At 39.4% G+C, this 21833-nt stretch overlaps 1 protein-coding gene across 1 annotated transcript in view; it reads right to left on the reverse strand.

The window, feature by feature from the left end:
• Positions 1 to 21833, reverse strand: part of LOC123547551 (protein mono-ADP-ribosyltransferase PARP14-like) — a 97661-nt gene that overhangs the window by 21803 nt on the left and 54025 nt on the right. Inside the window, exons 5-8 of the mRNA XM_053551820.1 lie at positions 20559 to 20762; positions 16883 to 17106; positions 13605 to 13729; positions 12382 to 12564 (exon numbers count right to left, since the gene is read on the reverse strand). Of these exons, the coding sequence (XP_053407795.1) occupies positions 12382 to 12564; positions 13605 to 13729; positions 16883 to 17106; positions 20559 to 20762 (736 nt within the window). The remainder of the gene's footprint in view (positions 1 to 12381; positions 12565 to 13604; positions 13730 to 16882; positions 17107 to 20558; positions 20763 to 21833) is intronic.

A 21833-nucleotide genomic window follows, 5' to 3' on the forward strand; every position in this document is an offset into this window, starting at 1 on the left:
TATAACTCCTACAACACTGAATGAATCCGGACGCGAAACCCCAGGTGCACAAGTGCACATGCTGACCAACATTCCTGTAAACTTTGGTGACTCTAGGTCAAATACTTTTGGAGCTATGCGCGACACAACATTAAAATGACCATTTTTTTACTAAGTCAGGGGTCATAACTCCTACATGACTGGATGAATCCGGACGCGAAACCCCAGGTGCACAACTACACATGCTGACCAACATTCCCGTAAAGTTTTGTGACTTCAAGTCATATACTTTTGGAGCTAGGCCCGACACAACACTAAAATGACCAATTTTTACAAAGTCAGGGGCCATAACTTCTACATGACTGAATGAATCCGGACGCGAAACCCCAGATGCACAACTACACATGCTGACCAACATTCCTGTAAAGTTTTGTGACTCTACGTCAAATACTTTTGGAGCTAGGCGCGACACAACATTCTCGGAAGGACGGACGGACGGAAGGTCGGAAAGACGGAAGGACGGACGGACGGACAAGGGCAAATCTATATGCCCCCCCCCCCCCAAAGTGGGGGCATAAAAATCGAGCCACAATTGACTCTAAACAACGTTAAAAATACTGCATGTATAACATGCGTCTTTCACTCGCTAAAGCGCGACCAAAACTGATAAACTCTCATAAAATTGTGTAAAATTCCATGTACCTGTCAACACCTAATTATTTTGCCCACTCTCTCTCTCTATACTGCAGTGAATATTTTATCAACTAGATTTAACAAGCTGTACAATATAGCGTGGAGATAAACTTGTTTTAAGCTGCTGTTTAAGCTAGCATACAGTATAAATTTACAACTTATGGTTTAACGCCGTTTTGCAACAGGCAGCTACGAAATATTCTGACAGCCCCCCACTCAAGAAAACACTCAACTGTTTTCCAAATACAAAGAATAATTCGACACTAACCCCTCAGGTATCCAGTCTACTCAGGTAATCTGCACAGACGTTGTCTGTTCCTTTGACAGCCTCGATTCGAAACTTGTAGTTCTGCAAGAACAAGGCCCATCTCATAATTCGACCGCTTTCAACTTTACATTTTTGAATGTAGGTCAAAGGTGCGTGATCAGTTTGCAGTTCAAACTGTTGTCCATACAAGTACTTGTGGAATTTCTTAATTCCAAAAACCATAGCTAGGCATTCCCTCTCTATTACTGAGTAGTTCTTCTTCCGTTTCAAAAGCTTCTTGCTTGCATATGCAATAGGAAACTATCCGTCATCAAACCTTTGTAGAAGGGCTGCTCCAACCCCAGTATCCGAAGCATCACACTGCAAGACAAACGGTTTGGAGAAGTCTGGCAAACGTAATATCGGCGCACGAGTCAATAATTGCTTCAGTGTCCTGAAGGCGGTTTCATGGTCTGGCCTCCATACTATTTTGTTTGGTTGACATTTCTTCGTAAGGTCTGTCAAAGGGGCGGCGATCTCTGCGAAGGACCCGATGAATTTCCTATAGCATCCCGCCAAACCAAGGAATGACCTAAGTTGCTTCTTAGTTTCTGGTCTCTCAGCACTACGTATCTTGTCCAACTTATCGTCCTCCATTTGCATCATGCCATCACCTACAACGTGGCCGGTAAACGAAATACTACCAAATCCAATCATACATTTTGATGGCTTTACTGTCAGTCTTGCTTCCCGAATTCTGGTGAATACATTTCTTAACATCATTACGTGTCTCTCCCAGGTTATAGTGTGTCCAAGGACATCGTCCACATAATTATCTGCATCTTTGATGCCAGCCAACAACTTTCTCATCATTCGACTGAATGTTGCCCCTGAATTTACCATTCCGAACGGCATTTTTCTTAACTGGTAACTGCCTTCTGAAGTTGAGAATGCGGTCAAATGCCTCGACTTTTCTTCTATTGGTATCTGCCAATAACCTTTGGTCAGGTCAATCTTTGTGAAGTAGTTGTCCTCTCTCAACGTCGCCATAATATCCTCTACATTACCCATAGGTTCCGTGTCGAACCTCGTGAAAGAATTAATGCGTCTGAAGTCTATACAAAAGCGGTTTGTATTATCTTTCTTCTTCACAAGAACAACCGGGGAGTTGTAATCTGAATTTGCTGGTTCTATGACTTTATCTTCTAACATATTCTTAACTTCGTCTTCAACGTCTTTTCTCTTTGCGAAGGTATAGTGTACTGCCTAACACGTATCGGTGTCTCATCAGTCAAATCAATCTTGTGTTCTTCAAGGTGAGTTGTCCCTGGTACATCAGGGAATATATCTTTAAATTCTTCAAGCAGAGCATACACTTCAGCTTTCTGCTCTCTAGACAACTGCTCATTTACACAAACATCTCTATACGTCTCTGTACCACTGGTGTTTACTAAGTTCAGTAAACTCTCACCGTTAACTACACCAGTTTCACTTTCAATCTCTGCTTCTATAACTGCTACACCTGCGCAGACCTTATCTTCTCTCTCCTCATATTTCTTCGAAAGGTTTATGTGGTAAACACCTACTCTGTCGCCTATCTTCACTTTATAATCAAATTTGTTTACAACTTCAGCTACTTCAAATGGACCTTTCCACTGCAACATGAGTTTGTTGTGAGATGTAGGCAGGAGGACTAAAACTTTGTCTCCTTGCTCGAGACTTCGTGCTCTTGCCTTTTTGTCATAATGATGTTTGTATTCTACTTGTGCATTGCTGAGACTCTCCCTTGCAATTCTGCACGTTTCTTCTAGTCTGTTTCGTAGATCTAGCACATATTCATACGTGTTCCTGGTTTCTGGAACTTCGCTTTCTGTCCAAAGTTCCTTCAGTGCCTGCATTGGACCTCTCACTGTTCTACCATATAACAATTCAAATGGGGAAAATCCTGTACTGGCTTGTGGGACTTCCCTGTATGCGAATAATACAGCAGATATATATCGATACCAGTCTTTGGGTCTCTCTTGGCACATTTTCTTTAGCATACTTTTGAGAATTCCATTCATTCTCTCACAAAGGCCATTACATTTCGGGTTGTAAGGTGTCGTAAAAAACTGTTTAAGGGACACGAGTCTGCATACTTCTTCCATAAGTTGCGATGTAAACTGGCTACCTCTGTCGCTTAAAATTTCAGAAGGAAAACCTACTCTCGAGAATATGTCTAACAATGCTTCTGCAATATTTTCTGTCTCTATTCTAGGTAAAGCAACTGCTTCAGGGTAACGTGTAGCATAATCAACTATGGTCAATATGTAACGGTTTCCTTTTTCTGATACAGGCGAAATTGGGCCAATCAAATCAACAGCAACCCGTTGAAATGGAGCATCGATGATTGGCATCTCACCAAGCGGTACCTTCTGCACTTTACCCTTCGGTACTGTTTTCTGGCAAATATCGTATGAACGACAAAACCTTATGACGTCGCTTGATATTCCTGGCCAATGAAAGCTTGACTGAATTCTGTCCACAGTCTTGCGAACTGAAAGATGTCCACCCACTATAGATTCATGTGCTAAAGACATAACACGCTTCTGGTATATCTTCGGGACCACTATCTGCTTGGTTTCTACTTTCCTATCGCCCTTCCCTGTCTCAAAGATCCTGTACAATACGTCTTTGCTTATCTCGTATCTGTACTTATTGCCACCTTTTGTCGACTTTATCTTTTTCTCTTCGGCGTATCTCCATAGCCTGTTCAATGACTTATCCTCTGACTGTGCTTTCTTAAGCAACTCAACCGTTATTTCATCTTCTTTAATTACAGGTACCTTAAGTGGTTTCATTGGCTTCTTCTCCTTCTCTGCTTGTGCCCTTGTGACTACAGCAGCTACATTTGTGTCCGTTGCTTCTACCTTACTAGCATCACGACCAACCCATTTGTCATCTGGTTTATCTAGCACGCCACTAATGTTGCCTAATACCAAATCACAAATTACGGTTTCTAAAACCATGGCCTCTATTTCACCACTGAAGTATGGTGTGTCAATGTTAATTTTTGCCATAGGGACTAATCTTGCACGTCCGTCAATTGCTATCATTACGCAGTTTTTCTTCAACATTTGATCTTCTGTAACAAACTTCTTTCTAACAACTGCTAACTCACACCCTGTATCTCTAAGTACTTTAACTTCTTGGTCTCCGACATAACCCTGCTTCAAGTCTAACTGCCTTTCACCTTCTAATGATTCAATAGTACAACTACTAGTAACTACTGGAACTGAAATTCCATTAGCTAGCTTGAGGTTCCCCTTTTCTATGCAACCTTCGTATGAGCTTTGCTGAGGAAGTGACATGCACATGCCTGATATTTTCTCATTACCTGGTCTACCATCACGCTTATTTTCTGTCGGCCACATGCGCCAATTCTTTGGTGACGGATCACGCCTATCGCGGTAACTACCGCCATTTTGACCTCTGTACATCATCCCAGCTGCACCATATCGTTTTCTGTTTTGATCACGACAATCTTTCGCCATGTGACCATCTATGTTGCAAATAAAACATGTGACTTTCTTATGCGCTGCCTTATCATAGGACGGGGGCTTTGGGCTTGGTGACTGACCTGGGTGTGGTGTGAATTTATTGGAGTTATTATTAGATTTGGGATTCTTACTGTACGTAATCGTACCACCGTGAGCATCTATGTACTGCTCTGCCAGAGTAATGACGTCGTTGCGGCTTTTAGGTTTCCTTTCTTTAAGGAAAAGCGCTAAGTCCGGTGAACAGGTTCTAGTAAACTGCTCTCTAATAATTAAGTCTTTCAGCTTGTCGTAAGTATCTGTGGCCTCCGCCATTTCCGTCCATCTGCTGAAGTATCTATCAAGACGAGCCATGAATTGAAATACCGTCTCCCCTTGCTCTGGTTTACCTTGTCTAAATTTAGCCCGAAAACCTTCTTCCGTAAGCTGGTATCTTTTAAGAACGGCTGGTTTTAATGCCTGATAGTCTGACGCTTGTTCCGGGGGCATACTAGTGTACACTTCAAGACCCTTCCCGGTTAACAAAGAACTCAAGCTTATGACCCAAGTATCTTCTTTCCACTCTTGGCTACGTGCAAATCTTTCAAACTGTTCAAGATAAGCATCCATGTCGTCTTTATTCTCTTCAAATTTTGGAAGCTTTGGCCTAAGACCTCTGCTATGCGGAGCCTCAACAGAAGGCTTGATATCGGCTGACGTCCCTGCTTCAATTTTCAGTCGCATCAGTTCAATTTCTTGCTCTCTGAGCTTGAGCTCTATATGCTTCTGCTTCTCGGCCTCATCTGCCATGTACTTGCATTTTTCAAGCTCGAATAAGCGTTTTTTTTTCTCCATTTCAGCATCTACGCGCCGACGTTCCTGGTCGCGCCGTTCCCTACGTTCGTCCCTCTCGAGACATTCAGCTTCTTTCTTCTGCACGTATTCTAGTAAGGCAGCTTCCTTTAGGCCTAATCTCTCGCCCAACGAAACCCATTTATCATAATCCATCATTAAAATTTCAGTATTCAACTAATACTGTTCAACTGAAAAACACTATGTTGAACGCCGTTTGAACACTTTTTCAGTACTTCAAAACACCGTTAAATAACACAATATTTTAACATGCATTCAAACAATATTTTGCTAGTTATTTGCCAATTTGGTAAAGATCCCGGACGAGCCCCCAGTTTGTCAGGATTTGATGGTGGCCGGTGCGAGGCGTTACCAACGGTTAGGGAGGTAGTGTGCACCGCCTGACTATGGCTAATCTTTACCTTGGAAACTAGCACTTAATTGTTTCCCTATATATTTTCGTGTGTGTATTTTTTTGTAGTTTTTCTGTATATTTTTCACTGTATATACATTATATACTTAAGCATGGTGACGTACTATTTACATCTAGGTCAAACACACACCACAAACATTCTGTCTACAAGTATAACTAAATTTGCACCGCTTTTCGTCAAACTTTATCACATGTACGCAGGTATATATGATATACAAAATATCGCAATTATTTCAATACTTATGCTCGGCCAGCACAAGCTTCAACCAACAACAATTCAAAACCAAACAATTAATCCTCTTAACTCAGAGCAAAATATATATTCGAACGATACACCACCAAACTGCAGAAAATCAATTTATACACCTCTAAAACTCAAAAGAACCCATCAACACACAAATTCAAACAACCAACCAAATCAAAATTTCAATTTCACAAAAGAACCAACAATTCCAACCGTCAACAACCAAGTATCAACTTCAAAACAAAACCACAATTAAACAACCAAACAACCAAAATATTCGCCGAGCAAATCAACAATTATGTACAATAAAATATACGCCACCAATCTCCAACAAATAAATCAAGAAACAAATCGTTCCTTCAAAAATCAAGCCACAATTGACTCTAAACAACGTTAAAATACTGCATGTATAACATGCGTCTTTCTCTCGCTAAAGCGCGACCAAAACTGATAAACTCTCATAAAATTGTGTAAAATTCCATGTACCTGTCAACACCTAATTATTTTGCCCACTCTCTCTCTCTCTATACTGCAGTGAATATTTTATCAACTAGACAATATAGCGTAGAGATAAACTTGTTTTAAGCTGCTGTTTAAGCTAGCATACAGTATAAATTTACAATTTATGGTTTAACGCCGTTTTGCAACAGGCAGCTACGAATTATTCTGACACAAGGGGTTCAAGAGATACTGAGCGGACACGAAATTATTAAAGAACGGACGGACGTGCAAACATATGTTGTTTATATGGCATTTTCTTTGATCTTTAGGGGCTAAATTACCGAATAAATTAGATGATTTTCTTCTTCTGATTTCATATGAAACAGGGACGGAATGAAACTCATAGACTCCAGGACGTTGGCTCGGACAGAGGGACACCGGGGTTTTTTTTTTGGGGGGGGGGGGGGGGGATTTAACGTCGCACCGTCGTATGGCGACTTTCCAGCTTTAATGGTGGAGGAAGACCCCAGGTGCCCATCCGAGCATTATTTCATCACGAGCGGGCACCTGGGTAGAACCATCGACCTTCCGTAAGCCAGCTGGATGGCTTCCTCACATGAAGAATTCAACGCCCCGATTGAGGCTCGAACACACATCGATGAAGGGCAAGTGATTTGAAGTCAGCTACATTAACCACTCGGCCATGGAGGCCCCCTTCGGGCGTTTAAAAACTACTGACTTGTGTGTCTGTCTAAAATCTTAGAACAAGAGGACCATGATGGTCCTGATTCGCTCACCTCTTCCCACATGACCCAGTTTTGAGTATGACGTCGTTTTTTCTATTATTTGACATAGTGACCTAGTTTTTGAGCTCATGTGACCCAGTTTTGAACTTGACCTAGATATTATCAAGATAAAAATTCTGACCAATTTTCATGAAGATCCATTGAAAAATATGGTCTCTAGAGAGGTCAAAAGATTTTAATAATTTTAGACCTACTGACCTAGTTTTTGACTTCAGTTGACCCAGTTTCAAACTTGACCTAGATATCATCAAGATGAACATTCAGACCAACTTTCATACAGATCCCATGAAAAGTATGGCCTCTAGAGAGGTCACAAGGTTTTTTTATTATTTGACCTACTGACCTAGTTTCTTACGGCACGTGACCCAGTTTCAAACTTGACCTAGATATCATCAAGGTGAACATTCTGACCAATTTTTATGGAGATCCATTCACAAGTATGGTCTCTAGAGAGGTCACAAGGTTTTTCTATTTTTAGACCTAATGACCTAGTTTTTGACCGCACATGACCCTGTTTCAAACTTGAACTAGATATCATCAAGATGAACACTCAGACCAATTTTCATACAGATCCCATGAAAAATATGGCCTTTAGAGAGGTCACAAGGTTTTTCTATTATTTGACCTACTGACCTAGTTTTTGATGGCACGTGACCCACTTTCAAACTTGACCTAGATATCATCAAGATGAACATTCAGACCAACTTTCATACAGATCCCATGAAAAATATGGCCTCTAGAGAGGTCACAAGGTTTTTCTATTATTTGACCTACTGACCTAGTTTTTGATGGCACGTGACCCACTTTCAAACTTGACCTAGATATCATCAAGATGAACATTCAGACCAACTTTCATACAGATCCCATGAAAAATATGGCCTCTAGAGAGGTCACAAGGTTTTTCTATTATTTGACCTACTGACCTAGTTTTTGAAGGCACGTGACCCAGTTTCGAACTTGACCTAGATATTATCAAGGTGAACGTTCTGACCAATTTTCATGAAGATCTTGTGAAATATATGGCCTCTAGAGAGGTCACAAGGTTTTTCTATTTTTAGACCTACTGACCTAGTTTTTAATGGCACGTGACCCAGTTTCGAACTTGACCTAGATATCATCAAGATGAACATTCTGACCTAGTTTCATGAAGATCTTGTGAAATATATGGCCTCTAGAGAGGTCACAAGTTTTTTCTATTTTTACACCTACTGACCTAGTTTTTGATGGCACGTGACCCAGTTTCGAACTTGACCTAGATATCATCAAGATGAACATTCTGACCAACTTTCATAAAGATCCCATGAAAAATGTGACCTCTAGAGTGGTCACAAGCAAAAGTTTACGGACAGACGCACGCACGCACGCACGGACGCACGAACGGACGCCGGACGACGGACACCGCGCGATCACAAAAGCTCACCTTGTCACTTTGTGACAGGTGAGCTAAAAAGTGGTACATGTTCGAACTGAAAATCATCGTAGGAAAAATGAACTCCATGAAGTCAATCAATCTGCTTATAAGAAAATCCACTCAACTGAAACCGCCCTCTCAAAAGTCCAAAATGACATTCTTCAATCGTTGGATTAGAACAATGTGACTATTCTTGTGATGCTCGATCTGTCTGCAGCATTTGATACTATCGACCACAGGACGCTGATTCGCCTAGAACGCCACTTTGGTATTACAGGCAAGCCACTCCCATGGATGATGTCATACCTTAATGACCCATATCAGACCGTATGCATAGGCGGTGAGCTTTCACAACCAGTGCTCATTAAGTACAGTGTACCCCAAGGGTCTCTCCTAGGGCTAAAGAACTACACAATGTACACCAAACTAGTCGGGTTATCTGCAGAAAACACGGACTGAACAATCATTTCTATGCGGACGATTTGCAATTATACCAATCCTTCAAACCAATATACAGAATGTCTATTGAAGGGATCATTCATCGCGTTGAAAGTGTTGTTTGAATGATATAGTAAGTTAAATCTATATTAACATGTTGAAACTCTATGCTAAAACAAGAGGGCCATGAAGGCTCTTTATCGCTCACCTGACCTATTGACCTAAAGATCATCAATCATCATCCTTTGATTTGACCCGGTAACCTAGTTTTTGTCCCAACATGACCCAGATTCGAACCTGACCTGAAGATCATCAAGATTAAGAGTTTCATGAAGATACAGTCATAAATGTGTAGCGTTAACAGGTTTTTCTTTTGATTCGATCTAGTGACCTAGTTTTTGATCCCACCTGACCCAGATTTGAACACGACCTACAGATCATCAAGAGTAACATTCTGACAGAGTTTCATTAAGAAACAGTCATAAATGTGGCATCTACAGTGTTAACTAGCTTTTCCTTTGATTTGATCCGGTGACCTAGTTTTTGACCCAACATGACCAAGATTCAAATTTGACCAAAAGACCACCAAGGTTAACATTCTGACTTAGTTTCATGAAGATACAGTATTAAATGTGGCCTCTAGAGTGTTAACAAGCTTTTCGTTTGATCTGAACTAGTGACCTAGTTTTTGAACTTATCTGACCCAGATTTGAATTTGACCTATAAATCATCAAGATTAACATACTGACCAAGTTTCATTAAGATATGGTCATAAATGTTTTCTTCACAGTGTTAACTAGCTTTTCCTTTTATTTGACCTGGTGACCTAGTTTTTGATCCTATATGATCCAGTTTCAAACTGGACCTTGAGATCATTAAGATTACCATTCTGACTAAGTTTCAAGAAAATATAGTCATAAATGTGACTTCTAGAGTGTTAATCCAGCTTTTCCTTTGATTTGACCCGGTGACCTAGTTTTTAAACTCAGATGACCCGGCATCGAACTCGTTCAAGATTTTATTGAGGGTAACATTTTAACCAAGTTTCATTAAGATTGGGCCAAAATTGTGACCTCTAGGGTGTAAACAAGCTTTTCCTTTGATTTAATCTGGTGACCTAGTTTTTTACCCAAGACAACCCGATATCGAATTCATACTGAGGGTAACATTCTGACATAGTTTCATTAAGATTGGACATAGATTATGACCTCAAGAGTGTTAACAAGCTTTTCCTTTGATTTGACCTGGTAACCTAGTTTTTAACCCCAGATAACCCAATATCAAACTCGTCCAATATTTAATTCAGGGTAACATTCTCACCAAGTTTCATTAAGATTAGATCAAAATTGTGACCTCTAGAGTGTTAACAGTCAAAAATTATTGACCACGGACGGACGACTGACGACAGACGGACGGACAACGGACACAGGGCGATCACAAAAGCTCAGGTGAGCTAAAAAAAAAAACAGAATTAATCATATTTTCATCTAAACACAAAGCACAATCGTTTTAAAACATATCTGTGAGTGTGGACGGCTCTAAAATCAAATAATCAGGTAGTCAGGAACCTCAGCCCTTTCCTGGACTCGAACATGAGGATGGAGCAACATGTGAATAGTATGTGTAAGAATTCCTATGCACAGTTGCGGCCAATCAGTCACATCAGACAATATATAACCGCAAACGCAACCAAATCTCTAACTCTTGTTACATCACGTTTGGATTATTGTAACTCTCTACTATATGGGATGGCAAAACAGTCTAAAATATGTCCAAAATACGGCAGCTAGAATAGTACCAGAACATCCAGATACTACCGTATAACACCTGTGCTGCGTGAACTCCATTGGCTTCCTGTGCAGTACAGGGTAGAATACAAAATTCTAACACGTTCATATAAGGCACTCGAAGATCAGACACCAGCTTACGTAATAAACATGTTAGAAATATATATGCCATCCAGAAATCTGAGATCGCAGAAAAATGCACTAAAACTAGTGTTGCCCAAATGTCTGACAAGTGCGATTTGGTGACAGGAGCTTTCAGACAGCAGCTGCGAGGTTATGGAATGCCCTCCCATCTGGCATAAGAGGGTGTAAGACCTTGCAAAGTTTCAAAAAATCACAAAAGACGCATTATTTCATATGATTCTTTGGGAATTAATGTCACTAATTACTTTGTAGAATAAAGTAGGTACTTTGCCGGCTAATCAATAACTCTAATCAAAACATCTAGTAGAAAGAATAATATACAGCGGGTTTTTTTTTTCTGAGGGATGTATAATGGGTGTTATCCGGACAGTTTAGGTGGGGACTGACCCAATCATCCGAGACGGTTTGCATGCAGTGATGCATTTCTTAGCAGTTGATTCTGTCAGTTCAAAATGTAAAATATCTTCTGTTCTATTCTGCTCTAACCTTTGCCTTTGATAGGTCAGTTAATTTTTTACGCTATTGTATTTGTTTCATGTTTTGATCTGCTTACCTTTAATTTAAAACGTTATGTAATTTACTACCGTAATGTAATTATACATTCATTCTGTAATAGTTCAATTAACTTTTTTTAACATTATATGAACGTTTTATGTAAAACACTTTTGAACGTATTTCTATATTAAGAGTGCTATATAAATGTGGTATACAATCATGTATAAAAGATATGAAATCAGCGACCTTAAACATTAGGCCATGCAGGCCTCTAAAAGACCGTATTTAAAAGAATGGTACAGACATCCATTAAGTCCTTCATATGAAGGGGTGGGAGTTGCATGCTCCCATCTAAATCAACTTTGCAGAGGACATTATACCAATGCTACAGACCAAGTTCGATGAAGTTCAATCAAGCAGTTCATTAGAAGAAATATTTCATAGGGTTTTCTACTTTTATCTCTGCAAAGTAGCTCAATTTCAACAAACGTGGGCGAGAACTTGGTACGTAATGTTGAAGACAAACTTTAAAGAACATCTATCAATCAGTCATTTAAAGACATCTCTATTCTTAGCTCTAGTGGCCCCTAAAATGTGCCAAGTACCCGAACTTGAATTATCGTGAGAAAGGTCTTTACCAGGATGATACAAAGTCTGATGTAGTTTCTGACCAGTAGTTTTACAGGATAAGATGTTTATGTTAAAACGTTAGCAACGAATGATGCACGCCCGACGATCTATCTATACTAACAGCTCACCCTGAACCTGTGGTTCAGGTGAGCCATAAAGAATAAACTGATTTTGGACGGGTTAACTGTTTTTATATCCGAACTGACATATCCTAGGTTATTACTGGTACTATCACAACATATTACTAGTATATAGTCAGCTCATACCTGAATTTCACATTTGGTGCTTTCGAGATGTATGCCGTTTCTATTTTGTAATTTAAATCCTTGTCATATGGTTGCAGTGTCTGGCCAGTTTCTCCTATCTCTATGTAGCTCCACTGGACAAGATTACTCATAAGTGCCGCCGAATTTTTCGCTTGTTCGAGAGCAACAGCATCTCGCATTATCCTACGGCAATAACAAACATGTAAAGAGATATATAAATTCAAATGAAACTATGTTTTCAATTACAAAACCATTCACACAAAACTTGCATCTACATGGCTCTTTCTATTCCTTATTACTTAACAGATCCTTTTATCTGATTCTTTAAAACAGTGAAATTAACTTCACTGGTCATGTATGCAATCTAAACTGTATTGACTTACACTTCCTACAGCTTCCTTAATTTTATTTTATTCACATTGTTTAAACTCGCGAAATTAATTTAATACTTTATTACTTTTAGCAACAATGTCCTCCTCGACCTTGATCAACTTGCTATATAAGATTCTGATCATTTTTCACGTGTATTTGTTTTTTCCTTCTTTTTTTACAGAACCACAAATCTTACGCAAGACAGCTGGACGACTTCCTAACAAAAATAAATTCTAGTTCCAAAGTGAGGTTTCAAGCCCACAGTGGAGACAGCAAGTAATTCAAAGTCAGCAACCTTAACCAAGTCGCTAAAGATGCCCAAAAGTGTCAGCTGTGCAGATCAATATCAACATGTCAATCACTTATTAGTAAATAAAATGAAAATAGTTTATCATAACAACTAATTTGATAACTCCTATCAAAAAAAAATATGTTTATATTGATCTGCAAACTGACACATTATCCAAAACAAGAGGCACAAATAAGTCTTTGGCGCTCACCTGAAGTGGACCTCGACCATATGCTATTGCTTCCGACCAAGTCTGGTGAACAGTCAAATCAGGACACCGATTGAAAACAGCCAAATCAGGACACCGATTGAAAACGTGAATAAAACGTTTTAAGATAAAAAGCAGACGTTTTTGTGTTTACATGATCAGATTACAGTCGTCTGCTGACTCTCTCATAGGTAGCGAAACTACTCCCCTACCACCTAACAGGCTTCATTGCTAGCCAACCGGTAAAAATCACAGCGTTCACCAGTTATTTCTCGGAAAGCAAATGGTCTACTTATGGACCGTTAGACATTGAGCAAAACGATTGGGGTATAATAAACATATTTTAATTCGTACCTATGAATCTTATCAGACGCAGACATGACATTCGAGGCAATACCAGATATTTGTATATGTCCCTTAGCTGATTCCAGTTGCATCTCGAGGTGAAACTGCCTTGCAATTGCTTTAATTTCCATCACCTTAATACAGAAAAGTATATCTAAATGTGTGAATACATTCTTCCCTTTCTCATACACACGAGTATATGTACCTGTCAAAATTTGGGACTGAGTGCATTATAAGAAAATACTGCTTAACAATACACAGCATGACATTATTCCAATGAATACGTTAAGAACAACAAAGTTAGTGTTTTCATTTTCGTTTGTTCTAGATTTTCAAAAGAATACTCATGTCCAAATTCTAAGTACAGTGTTTGTCATGTAAAAGATTCCAATTGATGTACAGTTCAGGAGTTCCACAACTACTATAATTGCAGAATTATATGCAAACCAATCAAACATAGCATCACAACTTGACCTTACAATGATTTATTCTATCTTAAAAAGACCTAGCTGAAGTTACAACAGGTAAGTTGCAGGTAACAATCATATCATATATATACAAAAATGTAATTTGGGTGATGATGAGCAATTATTTTACAGTTTAGGAAAATATTAGTTAGAAGGGAGTGCATCATAACTGCCACCTGCACTTTTAAATAGTAATCATGACACTGATTTTTATATGTGCTAGTACTATCATCAAAAGGAATTGTATCCAACAATCTCATCTGAATGATCATAAGAACCATCTTCGAATTTCCAAATCCATTATAAATTCATTAGTTTGGTTCCTTCTTACAAGAGGAACCATTTTTCAAGTTATGCATAGCAGACCTCCTACCAAATTCATACGTAAACAAGAAGGCTATGATGACCCTAAATCGCTCACCTAAATAAATTTTTTACTAAATACATAGATAAAAATGGTAACTAGGCCCTCCTGCAGTCATGATTTAAGACATTTTTTTATTTAACGTCGCACCGACACATGATAGGTCATATGGCGACTTTCCAGCGTTAAAAGTGGAGGAAGACCCCAGGTGCCCCTCTGTGCATTATTTCATTACGAGCGGGCACCTGGGTAGAACCACCGACCTTCCATAAGCCAGCTGGATGGCTTCCTCGCATGAAGAATTCAACGCGCCGAGTGAGGTTCGAACCCACATCGATGAGGAGCAAAGTAGGCCCACAACAACAAGAGGGCCAAGACGGCTCTAGGTCACCTGAGAAACACAACATAACAGTGTAAACATGTTTGGCCTAGTGATTTAATGGAAACAAGTATTCTGACCAACTGTCATTAAGATTGGACCCAAAACGTGGTCTCAAGTGTAAACATGTATTTACTGAAATTTATCCTAGTGACCTTGTTTTAAAGCCAAGACACCTACATTCGAACTTGACCTAGATTTGATCAAGACAATCATTCTGACCAAATTTCATCAAACGCAACTGAAAAATACAGCCTCTACTGCATACAAAACGTTTTTCTTCGATTTGTCCTAGCGACCTAGTTTTTGACCCCAGATAACCCATATTCATATATGACCTAAATTTCATCAAGGCAATCAATCTGACCAAATTTCATGAAGATCAACTGAAAAATACAGTCTCTATGGCATACAAAATGTTTTTCTTTGATTTGACCTAGTGACCTAGTGACCTTGTTTTTGACCACAGATGACCCATATTCTAACCTAACCTAGATTTCATCAAGGCAATCATTCTGACTAAATTTTATGAACATCCAGTGTAAAATGCAGGGCAGCCTGTATCCATACATAATGTTATTCTTTAATTTGACCGGGTGACCTAGGTTTTGACCCTAGATGACCCATATTCAACTCCTCCTGGATTTCATCCAGACAAACATCCTGATCAAATTTCATGAAGATTCAGCTGAAAAATATTGCCTCTATCGCATACACAAGGTTTTTCTTTGATTTGACCTAATGACCTAGTTTTTCAACCCAGATGACCCATTTTCGAATCTGGCCTTAATTTCGTCAAGGTAATCATTCTGATCAAAATTCATGAAGATCAATTGAAAAATACAGCCTCTATCGCATACACAATGTTTTTCTTTGATTTGACCTAGTGACCTAGGTTTTGACCCCAGATGACCTATTTTCGAACCTAGCCTAAATTTCATTATGGTAATCATTCTGACAAAATTCCTGAAGATCAATTGAAAAATACAGCCTCTATCCCATACACAAGGTTTTTCTTTGATTTGACCTAATGACCTAGTTTTTGAACCCAGATGACCTATTTTCAAACTTGGCCTGGATGTTATCAAGGTAATCATTCTGACAAAATATCACGAAGATCAATTGAAAAATACAGCCTGTATCGCATACACAAGCTAAATGTTGACAAACGACAGAAGACGGACATCGAGCTATCAGAAAAACTCACCTGAGCAGCATTGCTCAGGTGAGCTAAAAAGAAGCTGTAATGGTAAAATATTACAGACGGGTTGCTTCAAGAATCTACTAGTTACAAGTACATATAAATGTATGCCAAATTTAGATAGAGGGGTAGGAAGTGGTAATGGGTAAGGGGGCGCGGGGTGGTGGGAGGAGGAATTCAGATTAAAGATTAAGGTCCCAGTGACCTTGGCTTTTGACCTACTGGCCCAAAATCACTACATGTCGTCTACTTGATAAGCCAAATCATGCCTTTGAGTGTGAAGTGGTTCTCAAGTTACTGGGCAGAAACCTTTTTTCAAAGTTTTTATCCCCGTGACCTTGATCTTTGACCTACTGATCGTAAGAACAATGGAGGTCATCTACTAAAAGCTCAATCATGCTACCAAGTTTGAAGGTCCTGAGTCAAGTGGTTCTATAGTTAACTGGCGGAGAAACTATAAAAGGTCTGTGCCCCTGTGAACTTTACCTTTGACCTACACCCTAAAACAAAAGGGGTCATCTTCTTCGTATGCCAAATCATGCTACCTGGTTTGAATGTATCTCGTGGTTCTCTGGTTATTGAGCAGAAACCGTTGGCCCTACCGACAGACGAACTGACCAACCAACATACCGGCCGAGGTGCAAAGCAATAAACACGGGGTTGAAAAAAGCTAGGGTAAGAAACCTGTCCCGTGAATTCACCTGAAGATGCAAAATGCATGTGTGAAGTTTGACAGCATTAGGCCTAGTAGTTCTAGAGAAACCTGCTTACATGCAACAATTTATGACGCAGATGCAGAAACAGAGCCCACGAAATGGTGACAACAATAGCTGTACTATTAGAAACACTTCAATAGTCATACTAAAAATTCTTAACCTGATTATTATCCATTTTCATTATTATGCTATCATCAAAGCGTTTAAAGTGGACTTCTTTTTCAAGGCAACTTTCCAATTTCTTAATAGCTTGGTTGATTATATCTTCCGACAAAGCAAGAATAATAAATGTGACTGTATTAGGGTCCGTTTGTGTCTTGGGCTTTTTCTTCCCTTTCGGTCTGCTAGACTGATCATCATCTGCTTCTTTTCCGCTCCACCATCCTGTAACAATGAGTGTAACAGTAATTATTCTTCTCAACCTTCTACAACCATCTAAAACTAGAATGCTGAAGCCCATATGGGAGCAATGTCGAGTCCATTATTTGTTGACACGCCATCTGAATGACTGAAACAGTTCAGCCAATTAAAAGAAGCTTCATTTCAATATCTTGACCCAAAATGAAGTTATTTAACAGAAACGATCATAGACAAAAGAAATAGTTCTACGTCCAAAAACAAAAAAAATCTTTCCCCGGTAGAGAAAGGTCAAAATACACCTGTATGTATCATCAATGTTGTACCACAGAAAATGGTGTCCGCAAAAAAAATTTCTTAGTCTACAAGAAAATCCTAACCAGGTAAGGATACATCAAAATACACCTAAACATTTGATGTACCATCCATTTTGTACCACAATGGAAACATTAATGCTAAACAAGAGCTGTCACTACTAGTGGCTAATGCCCCCGAGAATATATGCCAAAAATTTTTAAAATCTCTTCATCGACGACAGAGTTATGGACCAGACAAGAACAGACCATGATAACATTTAACCTCTAAGTGTGACCTTGACATTAGAGCTATGGGACAGGATCTTGCGCATGACACGTCGTCTCATTATGGGACATCTATGCCAAGTCGTTTCAAAATGTCTTGATGAACGGTAGAGTTATGAACCGGACACGAAACACACTCTGTTAACCTTTGACTTCTAAGTCTGACCTTGACTTTGATGCTATTGGGCTGGGTCTTGCGCTTGACACATCGTATCATTCTGGTGAACATTTATGCCAAGTTATTTTAAAAGCACTTCGTGGATGGCAGAGTTACGGACCGGACAAGAAACAGACCCAGTATTGACCTTTGACCTTGACCTTGGAGCTAAGGGTCTGCGTCTTGCTTCGGGGTATAATAAAACAAGTTAATTAAGTATCGCAAAATGAGTTTTAAAATCATCTATCAAAGATTCAAAGCTATATCTTTTTTAAATTTTCAAAGCCTGACTTCTTCAAGGGCAAGGTCACTAGGGGGCCCAAGACTCACAATGGGGATGTAAGGATGAGTTCTTAAGCATCATTAGTCTCGCTTTCACTAAAAGTGGTCAAGACAAAACGTATTTAATTTCAATTTTGTAACATTTCATTTTGAAACTGGTGGGAAAATAAGAGAAACAAGAGCTGTCTCCATAGGATGACACATGCCCCCGATGGCACTTTGAATGAATAGTTATGGCCGATGTTAGAGTTTAGGACCTTTGACCTACGGACCTGGGTCTTGCGCGCGACACGTCATCTTACTGCGGTACACATTCATGCCCAATGATTTTAAAATCCATGCATGAATGACAAAGATATGGACCGGACACGCCTATCAATGCACTATCATGAAATATGACCTTTAACGTCTAAGTGTGGCCTTGACCCTTGAGCTACGGACCTGGGTCTTGCGCGCGACACGTCGTCTTACTGTGGTACACATTCATGCCAAGTTATTTGAAAATCCATCCATGGATGACAAAGATATGGACCGGACACGAATGCACTATCATGAAAAATGGCCTTTAACGTCTAAGTGTGACCTTGACCTTTGAGCTACGGACCTGGGTCTTGCGCGCGACACGTCGTCTTACTATGGTACACATTCATGCCAAGTTATTTGAAAATCCATCCATGGATGACAAAGATATGGACCGGACACGAATGCGCTATCATGAAAAATGGCCTTTAACGTCTAAGTGTGACCTTGACCTTTGAGCTACGGACCTGAGTCTTGCGCGCGACACGTCGTCTTACTGTGGTACACATTCATGCCAAGTTATTTGAAAATCCATCCATGGATGACAAAGATATGGACCGGACACGAATGCACCATCATGAAAAATGACCTTTAACGTCTAAGTGTGACCTTGACCTTTGAGCTACGGACCAGAGTCTTGCGCGCGACAGGTCGCCTTACTGTGGTACACATTCATGCCAAGTTATTTGAAAATCCATCCATCGATGACAAAGATATGGACCGGACACGAAAATTGCGGACAGACTGACAGACCGACAGACAATTCATAAACTATATGCCTCCCTTCGGGGGCATAAAAATGTAAGAAATCATAATAAAGCGAAGTAATTCTGAAGAACATACACCGACATTTTTTCTAATTTGGCCCATGACATATGAACTTAAAAGTATTTTACAGACTGAGACAGGGAAAGATCAGTGTTGACTTTTTACCTTCAGGTGTGACCTTGACCTTTGCACTAAGGGTCTATTTAATGTACAGGACACATTGTTTCATTATGGGGAGCATTTGTGTCAAGTAATGTTAAATCCCTTCATAATATTAATTTAAAATCCCTTAACTGACGACACATTTATGGAAAAGATAGGAAAAAATTCCTATTGACCTTTTACCTCAAACAGTGACCTTGACCTTGACCTTTAAGTTAGGGGTTGCATCAGAAAAGTTGACTAATTATGGAATAACATAAAATCTGGAAAGTAGATCCCTCGGAGGCACCGAAAACGAGGCAAACTATGAAAATTGCAGACTCGATTTTATTGTCTGTTCATGAGCAGTAATGGAAAACATTTATACAAAGTTATACTAAAATTCCTTCATGGATGACAGAGTGACCATAAAAAAGAAAACCTATAAACCTTTGACCTTCAAGTGTAACCTTGACCTTGAGATAGGAGCCTAGGGGGTTTGAGCAAGGCATTCCGACTCATTGAGGTAAACATTCATGCCTAATATAAACAAGATTGCTCCATGGATGTCAAAGTTATTGCACAGACGAAAATATCTAGCCGGACGCATGAACTAACGCATATTTATCAGCAGCTATTTGAACGACTATTTCAGTGCTGTGCTCTCCGCAAGTAGGCTCGACAGAAGTCTTGCCTAGAAAAGATCAGAACAGATAAGGAGAGGATATTATTATTTATATGTTGGATTTATCGTTGCACAGACACATGATAGGTCATATGGTGACTTTCCAGCTTTGATGGTGGAGGAAGACCCCAGGTGCCCCTCGTGCATTATTTCATCACGAGCGGGCACCCGGGTAGAACCACCGACCTTCCGTAAGCCAGCTGGATGGCTTCCTCACATGAAGAATTCAACTCCCCGAGTGAGGCTCGAACCAACATCGATGAGGGGCAAGTGATTTGAAGTCAGCGACCTTAACAATTCGGCCACGAAGGCTCGTGAAGGAGAGAATAATATTTCTATGAACACTGTTTACACATCCCCCACCAAAAAAAGAAATCCTTCAAATTTGCCCACCTCCCTCTTAATGAACTGTCAATGGGTTTCATTCACCTCAGTAAAAAGTTAACAAACACATTCTGCATTGCAAAAGTAAATAAATGAAACCTTGTTAAGCTTACTGTTTTAATACTTCATTTCCTGTCTCATATGGATCAAATGAAGATCTGGTTTTCATTTGTATGCTTACCTTTAACACTTTTCACTAATTTGCCAACACCCCAGCCTTCCTTAGATTCGATGGTTTTCCTGATGGCTTTATGGAAGTCATCCACCATTTTTTGTTGAAATATTACCAATCTCACTTCCTGAACTGAAGTTGGTTGTGATTTTTCAAACTTTATAATTGCTTTAGCCATTGTTTCTGCTATATCTGAGGCATTCATCTGAATTCCTAAAACAGACAAACCTTATCATCAATAACACATTTGTTTGTAAAAGAAGACCATAGTGGCCCTATGATCATCACCTCAAACTACATATTTGGCCTTAAGTATATGTATGACACACTGAATCATGATGGTAAAAACTGTTTAGTATAAAAATCATAAAACAGGTCAAGTGCCCCAATCTGATAAAATCTTGGAAGTCCTTGCTACGGACCAAATCTAATGAAGGTCCACCGATAAAAAAACATTTGTCATACAGGTATTATATACATTCAATGTTTCTAATGAAACAAAGTCAATACAACTAAATAAAACCGGTTTAAGCTTACGGGAAGCATATTATAATGACATCATATCGTTATGTTCGTTGTACTATGGCAACAAAATAACAAGATTTCCGCAGAGCAGGGCAATATACGCCCGATAGGTTACTAGTACAACAGAGGAGGACGGAAATACTATTTAAAACAAGATGGTCACGATAACTCCATATCGCTCACCTGTTAAACTTTGCCTTTGAATCATCTAAATAAACGTTCTGATCAAGGTTCATGAAGAAAGGGTTTATTTGGGTGACCTAGATTTTGACCCCATATAGGGTGACCTAGTTTTTCACTTTTTCACCACACAAGAAACAGTTTTGACCTTGGCATAGGGATCATCAAGGTGAAAATTCTGATCAAGTTTCGTGAAGAAAGTGTCATAAATGTGGCCTCGAAGATGTTAACAAGCTTTTCCCTTTCATTTTACCTGCTGACCTAGTTTTTGACCCCACAAAACCCAGTTTCAAACTTGGCCTAGAGATCATCAAGATTTGTGCAAGTTTGAATCAATCAAAGCAAAATTAAAACCTTTATATGGCTTAATGGGCCAAAACAGAAAATTTTGCCCCTTTCAGGAGCAGTAACTCTCGAACCTATGACTGAATCTAGCCGGTTTTCAAAAGGAACCAAGATCATATTGTGACTTACGTTGTGACTTAAGTTGTGTTTAAGTGTGGTTAAAATCCAATGTAACATGTCACTTCTATCGTGTTCACAAGGTAAAAGTTAACAAAGGACCTCGGACATTTTCCT

Source organism: Mercenaria mercenaria, chromosome 9, assembly GCF_021730395.1.
Source record: "Mercenaria mercenaria strain notata chromosome 9, MADL_Memer_1, whole genome shotgun sequence".
In the NCBI taxonomy this organism is placed as follows: Eukaryota; Metazoa; Mollusca; class Bivalvia; order Venerida; family Veneridae; genus Mercenaria; species Mercenaria mercenaria.